We start from the raw sequence: 13403 nt of genomic DNA, 5'->3' as shown, positions 1-13403 counted from the left end.
AGGCGGATCACCAAAGGTCAGGAGTTCCGACCAGCCTGGCCAACAAGGTGAAACCCTGTCTCTACTAAAAATACAAAACTTAGCTGGGCACGGTGGAAGGCACCTGTAATCCCAGCTACTAGGGAGGCTGAAGCAGGAGAATCACATGAACCTGGCAGAGGTTGCAGTGAGCAGAGATTGTGCCAACGCACTCCAGCCTGGGCAACAGAGCAAGACTGTCTCAAAAAAAAAAAGGTCAGGCGCAGTGCCTCACACCTATAAAACTATAATCCCAGCACTTTAGGAGGCTGAGGTGTGCAGATCACTTGAGGTCAGGAGTTAGAAGACCAGCCTGGGCAACACACTGAAACTCTATCTCTAATAAAAATACAAAAATTAGCCAGACATAGTGGTGCACTTCTGTAATTCCAGCTACTTGGGAAGCTGAGGCAGGAGAATCACTTGAACTCAAGAGGCGGAGGTTGCAGTGAGCCGAGATCATGCCACTGCACTCTAGACTGGGTGACTGGGCAAGATGCCGTCTCAAAAAAAAAAAAAAAAAAAGGGCCAGGCGAGGCGGCTCATGCCTATAATCAGCACTTTGGGAGGCCAAGGCGGGTGGATCACCTGAGATCAGAAGTTCGAGACCAGCCTGGCCAACATGGCAAAACCCCGTCTCTACTAAAAATACAAAAACACTGGCCAAGCGTGGTGGCGGGCACCTGTAATCTCAGCTACTCAGGAGGTTGAGGCAGGACAATCACTAGAATCCTGGGGGCTGAGGTTACAGTGAGCTGAGATCACACCACTGCACTCCAACCTGGGCAACAGAGCCCAGACTCTGTCTCAGAAACAAAACAAACAAATTTATACAACACTAGACTCAAAAACTGTACAACACATGTCCTTTTCAAGTAGTACAAGCAAACGTTCACCAAAATAAACTATATGCTGTGTAATAAAACAAGTATGAATAATTTTTTTTATTTTTGAGACAGAGCTTCGCTCTTGTTGCCCAGGCTGGAGTGCAATGGCGCAATCTCGGCTCAATGCAACCTCCACCTCCCGGGTTCAAGTGATTCTCCCGCCTCAGCCTCCTGAGTAGCTGGGACTACAGGCGCCCGCCACCACACCCGGCTAATTTTTTGTGTGTGTTTTTAGTAGAGATGGGGTTTCACCATGTTGTCCAGGCTGGTCTTGAACTCCTGACCTCAGGTGATCCATCCGCCTCGACCTTCCGAAGTGCTGGGATTACAGGCATGGGATTACAGGCCGTGCCCGGCCAAGTGTGAATAAATTTCAAAAGACTAGATTTTCAGTGAATGATTTTGGGTTTTTTTGAATCAGGGTCTCACTCCTTAGCCCAGACTGTAGTACACTGGTGCGATCATGGCTCACTGAAGCCTCAATGTCCTTGGTTTCCAGCAATCCTCTCACTGAACAGCTAGGACTACGGGGAAAGACCACCATGTCCAGCTCTGCCATAGATTTTAATTAGGAATTAACTATAAAATAAGCCAGACATGGTAGCTTGCACTTTGGGAGGCTAAGGCAGGCAGATTGCTTGAGCTCAGGAGTTTGAGACCAGTTTGGGCAATATGGCAAGACCGTGTCTCTACAATGAATACAAATTAGGCAAACGTGGTGGTGAGCACCTGTATCCCAGCTAAAACGAGAGGCTGAGGTGGGAGGATCACTTGAGTGAGCAGTGAGTCATGACTGTGCCAATGCACTCCAGCCTGGGCGACAGAGCAAGACCCCCTGACTTTTTTTTTTTTAATTTTAGGAATGCAAAGTTGATTCAACCACTACAAAAATCATACAATGTAATTAAATAATATTAACTGATTAAAAGGAGAAATATCATTACATCAGTGGATATTGAAGAATGGTATCAAAATTTGGCATTCATTCATAAAAACTCACAAAAATCCAGGAAGAAAGCTTCTTGAAATTGATGAAACATCTATTGTGTGATATCACACGTCATGGTAAAATATAAATGTGTTCTTTCGAAGACAGAGAAAAAAGCAAAATGTCTGCTTTCTAAACCGCTATTAAAATTATAGTGGAGGTATAACGTAATTGGAGGTTTGTGTAACAGAAAATCCTAAGAAATCTACAAAAAAGTGCCAGAATACATGATTTTTTAAAAAGCAACAGAATACACGGTCAAAAATTAAGGAATATTAATTCTCTTTCTACATACTAGCAAAACATAAGTGGAAAATTTTAAACTTTCAGTAACAAAAAAAATTGAGATATAAATTTAACAAAATGTGAAAGACCTCATAATAAAACATACAAAACACAGAAGAGGAAAAATTACATTAAACGCTGGTGCTAAGACTTACATGGAAAAGCTAAAGCTATAATAGCAAAAACAATATTGAAAAATGTGAACAAAAGTTGAAGTTTACTCAATTTCAATACTTACTAAAAAAACTATAATAACTCAGGCCCTGTGGTATTAAGTACAATGAGATGGTTAGAAAAGAATACTGAATCTAAATGTAGACATGTGTGATGATTTTCAACAAAGGCATCAAAATAGTTCAATGTGAGAAGTAGTGTCTTTTCAGCAAATGGTATACAAACAACTAAATACCTATGTGGGGAATAAAATAAACTTCGACCCGTAATTCATAACACCCTCAAAATCAACTTTAAATTGGGTCACAGACCAAACTATAAAAGCAGAAGCCTTCTGCAAGAACACACAGAAAAACACATTTACAACACTAACGTAGGCAAAAAATTTCTTAGGACACAAGAAGTTAAGAGCACCTGTCCTCAAAAAAAAAAAAGTGTTAAGAAAATGAAAATCCAAGCAACTGTGAATAGGGACTTGAACTGGTTATACTTAAATTCAGAAAAATCAAATGCTTGAATGGTGTAATTTATAAATTCACTAGAGAACAGAAAACCAATAAAAAGGACAACTACCAATTCTCCTGCTTATTTTTTTTTATCCTTTAATCCCTCCATCTGGATGTCAAGAACTGCTTGGGACACTTTCCTTGCCATCTTTGTCACCTTTAGCCATAGTGCTTTAGCCTTCGACCGGACAACACACCATCAGCTGAGTGCAAAATACAGACAGACCAATGCTGATGAGCCTAGCTTCTCCTGGTATTCTTAACTGTCCTGTATGTATATACATATGTATATACATATATACACCCAGTGCCCATCTTATACATATGTATATTGTCCTATATGTCTATACATATGTATATTTCCTATATGTGTGTGTATATATAGGTATATACATACATATGCATATTGCCCTACATGTATATACCTATGTATATATACATATATACCCAGTGCCCATCTTAATTATTTATCAACTGCTCTGTCTTTAGTGCCATATAAACCATATAGTCTTCTTTATCAATTGCTCTGTTTAGTGCCATATAAACCATATAATCTCCTATTTTTAACCGTATACTTTCTGAGTTTTAGTAACTCATCTTACTTTTAGATCCAGATGGCTTCCTATATTTTACAAATTTCTCAACAATGTACAAATGTACAAATAATGTTCTGGTTTTTCCTAGGCTTTTTATAATACTCTTTCCTGTCACTGCATAAGTTTAGCACAGGAGAGATAGTTATATGCTTCATATACATCTTAATCTAAATCCTAGATTTTTTTCCTACTTTTTCATTATTTTTCATGCTCACAGAATAGTAAAATAAAAAAGAGATACCTTATAATTTACTACAATCCTTCATCTTAGGCTGTTTTGAAGAAATTGTAATTCAGCTTCTAATAACCAGAAAAAGTTCTAATTCCTCCTGTTATTTCGATAAAGTATATTTTAAAAAAAAACACTAATAACTTTAATGACTTAGTTTCTAGTTCCCAAATTTTAAATCTCCACTTTCTAGATTCCAGTGAAATTCTATAAACTCAGATGATTAGTATGAGAGTTATAATTCACCAACTGATATATATAGTCATATATATAGTCTCTTATTTACAAGCTGTACCCACAAAGATGGGTGGAGAAGGCTAATAAATCATAAAACGCCAATCATAGGTCTTTACTTTTTAAAGTATGCTAGAGCTTATTTTTTTTAAATCTAATCACTGGCTCACTGAGGACACAAACATTTAATGATCAATAAAAAATACCTTATCAATATTTAAAGAACATTTTGGCTTTTTTATGTTTGTTGTTTTTGTTTTTGAGACTGAGTCTCACTCTGTCGCCTAGGCTGGAGTGCAGTGGTATGATCTCAGCTCATTGCAACCTCCGCCTCCTGGGTTCAAATGATTCTTCTACCTCAGCCTCCAGAGTAGCTGGAAATACAGGCGTGCACCACTGTGCCTGGCTAATTTCTGTATTTTTAGTACAGATGGGGTTTCACCACGATGGCCAGGCTGGTCTTGAACTCTTGACCTCAAGTGATCCCCCTGCTTTGGTCTCCCCAAGTACTGAGGTTACAGGTATAAGCTACCATGCCCAGCCCACTCTGAATTTAATTACATTGAATAGAAGTCAGGTCAGAATTTACATAACTGGTAACTAAGGTTCATCACACTTAGAAGAAATTCATTACTGGAGATCTTCAAATTTGCATTCACATAAAGCATTCCCTAGAGATTTCAATAAGTTAAACTGTATATAAGTACATACTCCACTTTTTCATATGAATATGATTCTGTTGCAATTTAAAAACCATTAATTTTAAAACATTCCTAAATTTAAAGTTGTTTTTGGTCGCTGTAAGTTTTCTCAATAAACAAAGAGTAGGGCCGGGCACAGTGGCTCACGCCTGTAATCCCAGCACTATGGAAGGCTGAGGCGGGCGGATCACAAGGTCAGGAGATCGAGACCATCCTGGCTAACATGGTGAACCCCAGTCTCTACTAAAAACTTCAAAAAATCAGCCGGGTGCGGTGGTGGGCGCCTGTAGTCCCAGCTACTCGGGAGGCTGAGGCAGGAGAATGGCGTGAACCCGGGAGGCGGAGCTTGCAGTGAGCTGAGATCGCGCCACTGCACTCCAGCCTGGGCGACCAAGAGAGACTCCGTCTCAAAAAAAAAAAAGAAAAAGAAAAAAAAAGAGTGAAACTACTCAAATGATTACAGAACATTCAAAAATGATATCCATAAAAGGGATAATCTATTCATACTTGAAAGTCGAGAACTGTGGACCCACAGCAAGCAATGACTCATCCCATGGTATTGCTGAGAATGACTAAATTACATCTAACACTCTCATGCAGAATAATACAAACCATTTTTGGGAAGTACTACTTCTTCTATATTGGGTACAGGTGTTGGGTCTTCCATATCCTTGGTTAGATCTTCTTGCTCGTCTTCCTCTTTCTGACTTCTGCGCTTCCCATAAAGGCTAGCTTGGCTAAAACATACAAGGTATATGAAATATAAACAAGATTGATTATTGCTACTTATAGCAAACAGTTTCTGAGGCTGCACACCTTCATTATTTGTAGAATATATGCTCAAGATCACTTTAAAAGACAAACAGTAGGTCGGTCGCAGTGGCTCATGCCTGTAATCCCAGCATTTTGGGAGGCTGAGGCAGGTGGATCACAGAGGCCAGGAGTTTGAGACCAGCCTCGCCAACATGGCGAACCTCTGTCTCTACTAAAAATACAAAAATAAGCCAGGCATGGTGGCAGGCGCCTGTAATCCCACCTGCTCAGCAGGCTGAGGCAGGAGAATTGCTTGAACCCAGAAGGTGGAGGTTGGAGTGAGCTGAGATGTCGCCAGTGCACTCCCACCTGGGTGACAGAGGGAGACTCCATCTAAAAGAATTTTTAAAAATAAAAAAGGCAAACATTAAAAAAAAAAATTAGATAACTTCCCCCAAATTACATCTAACCAGCCAATAAAACAAAAATAAAAGTTAACAGGCATAAAAAATGGGCAAAAAATCCTACTAGACAATTGCTGGCACTATCACAAAAGGGACTTAAATTAGTGTAATAAAATAAGAACTGCTAAGGAAATATGATATATTCTAAGATTTATAAGCAATCACATATGTGATCAAAGATATGTACCATTGTGTTTTAATGGCCATTTTATCATCCAAATATCAGGAATGGCAAGTAGAATCCCTAAACATAGTACTAAATCTACCATATAAAATCATCCACTGTTCTTGCACCAAAAATTCAATCAAATCATTATTAATTTTTAAAACTAATAAATGCCAGGGGGCTCAAAAAAATAAACCCAGTAATGATTCTTTACCTTTAGGGATTACAAGGGATATACAACAGAAATCCTTACCTCACATAACAGGATTCACAGAAACACAGAGAAATACAATAGAAGTATTATATTTCAGTGCAGAGAAATGAATAAAAATACCAAGAAAATACATCATAGAGAGGTTGTAAGGACTGAAGGTTAGAGTTAAGTTGAACCTTGAGAATTGTTTAACAATTCACTAAGAGGTAAGGGCTGGGTGTGGTGGCTCATGCCTGTAATCCAAGAGCAAGGGAAGGCCAGGAGTTCGAGACTAGCCCTTGGAAACAGAGCGAGACCCCATCTCTACCAAAAAACAAAAAATTTAAATTTTGAGACAGGGTCTCACTTTGTTGTCCAGGCTGGAATGCAATGGTGCAATCACAGGTCACTGCATCCTTGAACTCCGAGGCTCAAGTAATCCTCCTTCCTCAGGCTCCTGAGTAGCTGAGGCTATAAGTGCACACCATCATGCCCAGACTATTTTTCTTCCTTTAATTTATTCTAGATACAGGGTTTCACTATGTTGCCTCAGGTGATGTCAAACTTAAGCGATCCTCCTACCTTGGCCTCCCAAAGTTCTGGGATTACAGGCATGAACCATGGCTCCTGGCCCAAAAAGTTTTGTTTTCTTTTCTTTTGTTTTGGTGGGGGCGGAGGAAGGAGACAGTCTTGCTCTGTTGCCCAGGCTGGAGAGAAGTGGCACGAATCTCAGCTCACTGCAACCTTTGCCTTCTCAGGTTCAAACAATTCTCATGCCTCAGCCTCCCCAGTAGCTTGGATTACAAGGGTGCACAACCACGCCCGGCTAATTTTTTTTGTATTTTTAGTAAAGATGGGGTTTCACTATGTTGCTCAGGCTGGTCTCTAACTCCTGAGCTCAGGCAATCTGTCCACCTCAGTCTCCCGAAGTGCTAGGATGACAGGCATGGACTATTGCACCCAGCCTCCAAAAAGTTTTTAATGCTAAGCCAGGCATGGTGGCATGCACCTGTAGTCCTAGCCACTGAGGAGGATTGCTTGAACTCAGGATTTTAAGGTTACATGATTGCACCACTGCACTCCAGCCTTTATTCTGCACCCTGAATATTCTGCATTGTCTTTTTTTAATGATTATTTATTTATTCTTCAGCAGATGTTATTATACTAATTTAAGCCCCTAATTTATTTGTTATTGTTTTTTATTTTTTTCTGCCAAAGAGCAAGATCTTGTCTGGCAAAAATAAATAAATGAAATATTTTTAAAAAAAGACAATGCTTCAGGATGCAGAATAATGGCCAAAAGGTATAAGAAAAGAAAAACACACTTGCTTTGGGAAGTACTGCATAGCAATCTAAAGTGCACTGTGAAGTGAGAGTGGAAATGGAGAAAAAGCTGACTGAAACAGCATGCTGGGCCAGCCTGAGTTCTACAGTGCAGAAAGAATGCTCAAAGTTCCCTTTGAGGGATGACATATTGGCTTAGGTTAGAATAGGATACATAAAGTAAAACTGTTTTCCAAATAAAAATCACATGAGTTTTTTTGTTTGTTTGTTTTTGTTCTTGTTTTTTTTTCTTTTTTTTTCTTTGAGACGGAGTCTTGCTCTGTCACCCAGGCTGGAGTACAGTGGCATGATCTCAGCTCACTGCAAGCTCCGCCTCCCAGGTTCACGCCATTCTCCTGCCTCAGCCTCCCCCGAGCAGCTGGGACTATGCCCGGCTAATTTTTTTTTGTATTTTTAGTAGAGACTGGGTTTCACTGTGTTAGCTAGGATGGTTTCCATCTTCTGACCTCGTGATTCACCCATCTCGGCCTCCCAAAATGCTGGGATTACAAGCATGAGCCACCGTACTCAGCCTTTATTTTTTTTTTAAACAAAAGGAAGGAAAGTACACTTGGAAGAGGGCTAAGCAGGCAACTTGAAAGACAAGTGCTACATGATGATTTTTTAAAAGCCTATAAACCTAAAGGCAGCAGAGAGATAAAATACTTAAAGGGGAAGAAAACATACAATGCAGATGAATGAAACAAAAGTTGGGAAAACAGATTTCAAAATATTTTCTAATTATATTTTCAACATAATTCTAAGGAGAAACGTAAAATGAGAAAAGGTGTGGTCATTACAAGGCAAATGTATTCCATTAAAGTACATGCATACATATATTTTAGAGAACTCAATCTGGTATGCGTTATATTCAAAGTAGAGGGTACATGTCACCACTGTGAGCCTCAAGCCTCCTAGGGATCACATCTCGGTTCAATAACCACTGGTGTCCCGGCACCCCATTTTATCTCATCATAGTTGACAGTGCTCTCCCTGCAAAGATCTCAGGTAGCTCCAAAATCTCTGAACAGCAACAGCAACATTCAGACTAGAAATGTAAGAAACAGGCTAGGTGTGGTGGCTCATGCAAATAATCCCAACACTTTGGGAGGCCGTGGTGGAAGGACTGCTTGAGACCAGGAGTTTGAGACCAGTCTGGGTAACAAGGAGAGAAAACATCTCTACAAAAAATACAAAAATTAGCTGAGTGTGGTACTGCACACCTGTAGTCTCAGCTACTCAAGAGGCTGAAGTAGGAGAATTGCCTGAGCCCAGGGGATAGAGGTTGCAATGGGCTGAGATCACACCACTGTGCTCCAGTCTGGGCAACAGAGCAAGACACTGTCTCAAAAAAAAGATGAAATGTAAATATATATAAAAGGAATGTAGGCCAGGCATGGTGGTTCACAACCCTGTCTCAAAAAAAAGATGAAATGTTAAATATATATAAAAGGAATGTATGCCAGGCACGGTGGCTCATGCCTGTAATCCCAGCACTTTGGGAGGCTGAGGCGGGTGGATCACGAGGTCAGGAGATTGAGACCATCCTGACCAACATGGTGAAACTCTGTCTCTACTAAAAATACAAAAAAATTAGCTGAGCGTGGTGGCACGAGCCTGTACTCCCAGCTACTTGGGAAGTTGAGGCAGGAGAATCGCTTGAATTTGGAAGGCGGAGGTTGCAGTGAGCTGAGATTGCGCCACTGCACTTCAGTCTGGCAACAGAGTGAGACTCCATCTCCAAAAAAAACAAAAAAAAAACCTGTAAAAAATAAAGTTACCCCATAAACAGCTAATGAAAAATCTATTTTTATAATTTCAATTTTCATGTCATAATACATATGGGCTCAAAAACTAAGTTTTTAAAGGTTTTTTGATGACTGTAACTTGCTTAATAATATATGAAACTAAGAGGTTTTTAAATGCACCTAAAGACTTCTATTAGTAAGAGTGTTGTCATAACTACCCTTCAGGAAGTAATATGATTCAAGGAATCTTCTGGGAACAGAAATGCTAACTAGGGTAGGGAGGAAAGTCTATATAAGGAAACTGCAGGAGAGATGATGTCAATTGTACCTTTACACTTCAATCAACATCCAAAAAGTTGACTATCACATGAAAATAATCAATTTACAGACCATAGTTATCTTGCTAAGTCTAAACTATAAAAATTATAATGAAAATATTTTAAGCTACGCAAACCAGAAATTATGTATCTTAATATATACCAATTACTAACTACCATATACCATTTATTAAGTGTGTATTTAAGGCCAGGCAATGTGCAAAGGCTTTAAAGTCTCATTTAACCCTCAAAACAATCTATTCAGTAGAAATCATAATCCTCATTCAACCAAAGCTCACTAAGTACAAAAGTTGTACTGCCATGCTTTGCTGAACATCAAGCAGCCACGTATTCACCTCTTCTATGAGTACATTTTGTCACAAATGGGACAAATGGTAAAATCAGAAAAGGAGACACTAAACTTGGTGAATATAATGTCTTAAACTCCTTACCAGCCATGCTTCTCAATACATACTTAGATACAAAAAAAAAAAAATCCAAGTGATTTTCCAGGCTCAGCCTCTCAAGCCTCATAAATCCAACAGCCAGTTCCACATCTCCTTGTGTAGAACGTCTAACAAGCATTCCAAACCTAACATTCAAACAGGCGTGCACCACCACGCCCAGTTAATTTTTATATTTTTAGTAGAGATGGGATTTCACCATGTTGGCCAGGCTGGTTTTGAACTCCTGACCTCAGTTGATCTGCCTGCCTTGGCCTCCCAAAGTGCTGGGATTATAGGTGTAAGTCACTACACCCGGCCTGTTTTAATGCCCTTTGAATCATATAATTGTTCTTACCCTTTCTTGCCACTTTTCTTCCGTGATTCTGTTGGTGTCGGAGGCGGAGGCGAAGGCGAATGTTTCCTCTTTCGAGCATTAGCTGATGCTTTTCTATCTCTTCTTTCTGGACTTCTGACTGGCTAGGAAGAAGTAAATGGAAATAAATATCAGCTATCTTTGCTCCTCAGTTTCTACAAATCCTTGGCAAAAGGTGAGTCTCCACATACAAAGACAAGAGCATATCCTTAGTTCAGAGCAAATGAAAAGAATATCATTAATCATCCAGGAACACCAGTAATCAAGAAACTTTCCCTGATCTTTCAGGTGATATATATCATCAATGGAAGTATCAGCTATCAGTTATTCAAACTATGCTATAATAGACATGCTGAAACCCTGCACAACTAAAAACTGGTACTGTTCACATTCTATGTTTTGAGGTGGGAAATGTATTTCAATAACTACTGGAAAAATATGAAATACACTCTATTAAACTGACAAAATACAAAGACAGGCCAAATGATCCTGTGAAAATGTAGCATTACAGGAATTATTCTTAATCTCTAAAATAAATAGAAGATAACTTTATGTTATAAGAAATGTTAAGCAAGATGGCAACATAATTTAGAAGTCAACGTCTGGCCGGGCACGGTGGCTCAAGCCTGTAACCCCAGCACTCTGGGAGGCCGAGATGGGCGGATCACGAGGTCAGGAAATTGAGACCATCCTGGCTAATATGGTGAAACCCCGTCTCTACTAAAAAATACCAAAAAAAAAACTTGGTGGCCCTGCAGTCCCAGCTACTTGGGAGGCTGGGGCAGGAGAATGGCGTAAACCCAGGAGGCGGAGCTTGCAGTGAGCTGAGATCCGGCCACTGCACTCCAGCCTGGGTGACAGAGTGAGACTCAGACTCAAAAAAAAAAAAAAAGAAGTCAAGGTCTAGGGCCGGGTGCCATGGCTCATGCCTGTAATCCCAGCACTTTGGGAAGCCGAGGTGGGAAGATCACTTGAGGCAAGAGGCAAGAGGCAAGGAGTTCAAGACCAACCTGTCCAACACAGGGAAACCCCATCTCTACTAAAAATACAAAAAATTAGCGGGGTATGGTGAAGCATGCCTGTACTCCCTGCTACTCAGGAGGCTGAGATATGAGAACTGCTTGAACCCAGTAGGCGAAGGTTGCACTGAGTCGTGATCATGTCACTGTACTCCAGTCTGGGTGACAGAGCAAGACTCTGTCTCAAAGAAGGAAAAAAAAAGTCAACCTTTATAAGTAAAAACTATCCCGGTTTGCAGATGATACAATTTTATACATAAAAAAAGCTACCAGACCTAATGAACAAGTTCAGGAAAGTTGCAAGACATAAGATCAACATACAAAAGCAAGCCTGTAGACAGTAACTACCAATTTAATAAAACAGACTATCATAAAGAAAAAAACACCTAAATGACCAGTACTAGATTAGGTAAAAGCATGAGAGGCATAAGTAAATAACCTAAAATTAAAACATCAATTAGGCTGGTCATGGTGGCTCACACCTGTAATCCCAGCACTTCAGGAGGCCGAGGCGGGGGGAATGCTTGAGCCCAGGAGTTCAAGACCAGCCTGGGAAACATAGTAAGACCTTGTCTCTACAAAAACAAACAAAAAAAAAGTTAGCTGGGTTTAGGGGTGTGCGTCTGTCACCCGAATTACTCAGAATACTGAGCCGGGAGGATAGCTTATGCTCAGGAGGTCAAGGTCACAGTGTGCTACAATCGCGCCACCACACTTCAGCGTAGGTGACAGAATGAGATTCTGTCTCACGCCAAAATGAAAAAAATCCATGAATTAAATGTTAATTTTCTCTGTTGCCATCCTATTCCTTTCAACTGCATTTCCATTGAGAAGCTCCATGGCATCAAACTGAGAACCTTGAACACCTTATGAGTATGTAATAGCAGTTTGAAAAAAATCTAAAGGATATACACCTTTGAATGATACAATAAATCTGAAGTTGAATTTTTTTCTTTTTTTTTCTGAGACAGGGTCTCACTCTTGACACCCAGGTTGGAGTACAGTGGCATGATCTCAGCTCACTGCAACCTTCACCACCCAAGTTCAAGCGACTATGGATCACTGCAGCCTTAACTTCCTGGGCTCAATTGATCCCCCTCACCTCAGTCTCTCAAGTGGCTGGGACTTCAGTTGCGCACCATCAAGCCCAGCTAATTTTTGTATTTTTTGCAGAGACAGGGTCTTGCCATGTTGCCCAGGCTAGTCTCAGACTCCTGCGCTCAAGCACTCCACCTACCCTGGCCTCCCAAAGTACTGGAATTACAGGCGTGAGCCACCATGCCCAACCCTAAATTTTTAAACAAATATCCTTTTTTTTTTTTTTTTTTTTTTGAGATGGAGTCTCGCTCTGTCGCCCAGGCTGGAGTGCAGTGGCCGGATCTCAGTTCACTGCAAGCTCCGCCTCCCGGGTTCACGCCATTCTCCTGACTCAGCCTCCGGAGTAGCTGGGACTACAGGCGCCCGCCACCTCGCCCGGCTAGTTTTTTGTATTTTTTAGTAGAGACGGGGTTTCACCGTGTTCGCCAGGATGGTCTCGATCTCCTGACCTCGTGATCCACCCGTCTCGGCCTCCCAAAGTGCTGGGATTACAGGCTTGAGCCACCGCGCCCGGCCCAAATATCCATTTTTATATAACCTCCTAAAAATAAATGAATAAACAAACTAAATCAGAACAGAAATGGGTATGAACTGGTCGGTTAAAGAATGTAATGTAGAAACTGGAATATTCCTAATGACAAAAAAGTCTTCAATTAAATATATTAAGGGAAAGCAAATATGTAAGTGTATCTTCTGGAATGGTTAAAATAAGAGAATATGGAAGAGTCATCAGCACCATAAGACTGGTGGAAAAAAAAAAATTTGACAAGTCCAATTCCAAAACAAACAAGAACCAACTGCAAGTAAAAAGGTATGACAAAGACTCAACTGTAAAACATTTTTCTCTTTTTCTCTAATTTTTTTTATCATTTGAAAAGACGAGGT

General features: G+C 40.3%; 1 protein-coding gene across 5 annotated transcripts in view; it reads right to left on the bottom strand.

Moving 5' to 3' along the window:
* SMARCC1 (SWI/SNF related, matrix associated, actin dependent regulator of chromatin subfamily c member 1) overlaps positions 1-13403 on the bottom strand; it is a 198865-nt gene that overhangs the window by 108262 nt on the left and 77200 nt on the right. For all 5 annotated transcript variants that reach the window (XM_021934459.2, XM_031663388.1, XM_031663391.1 and 2 more), the window contains 2 exons: positions 10384-10505; positions 5231-5355 (listed from right to left, as the gene is read on the bottom strand). In XM_021934459.2, coding sequence (XP_021790151.1) covers positions 5231-5355; positions 10384-10505 — 247 coding nt within the window. The remainder of the gene's footprint in view (positions 1-5230; positions 5356-10383; positions 10506-13403) is intronic.

Source organism: Papio anubis, chromosome 2 (genome assembly GCF_008728515.1).
Source record: "Papio anubis isolate 15944 chromosome 2, Panubis1.0, whole genome shotgun sequence".
NCBI lineage: Eukaryota > Metazoa > Chordata > Mammalia > Primates > Cercopithecidae > Papio > Papio anubis.
This window is presented reverse-complemented; position numbering and strand designations above follow the sequence as displayed.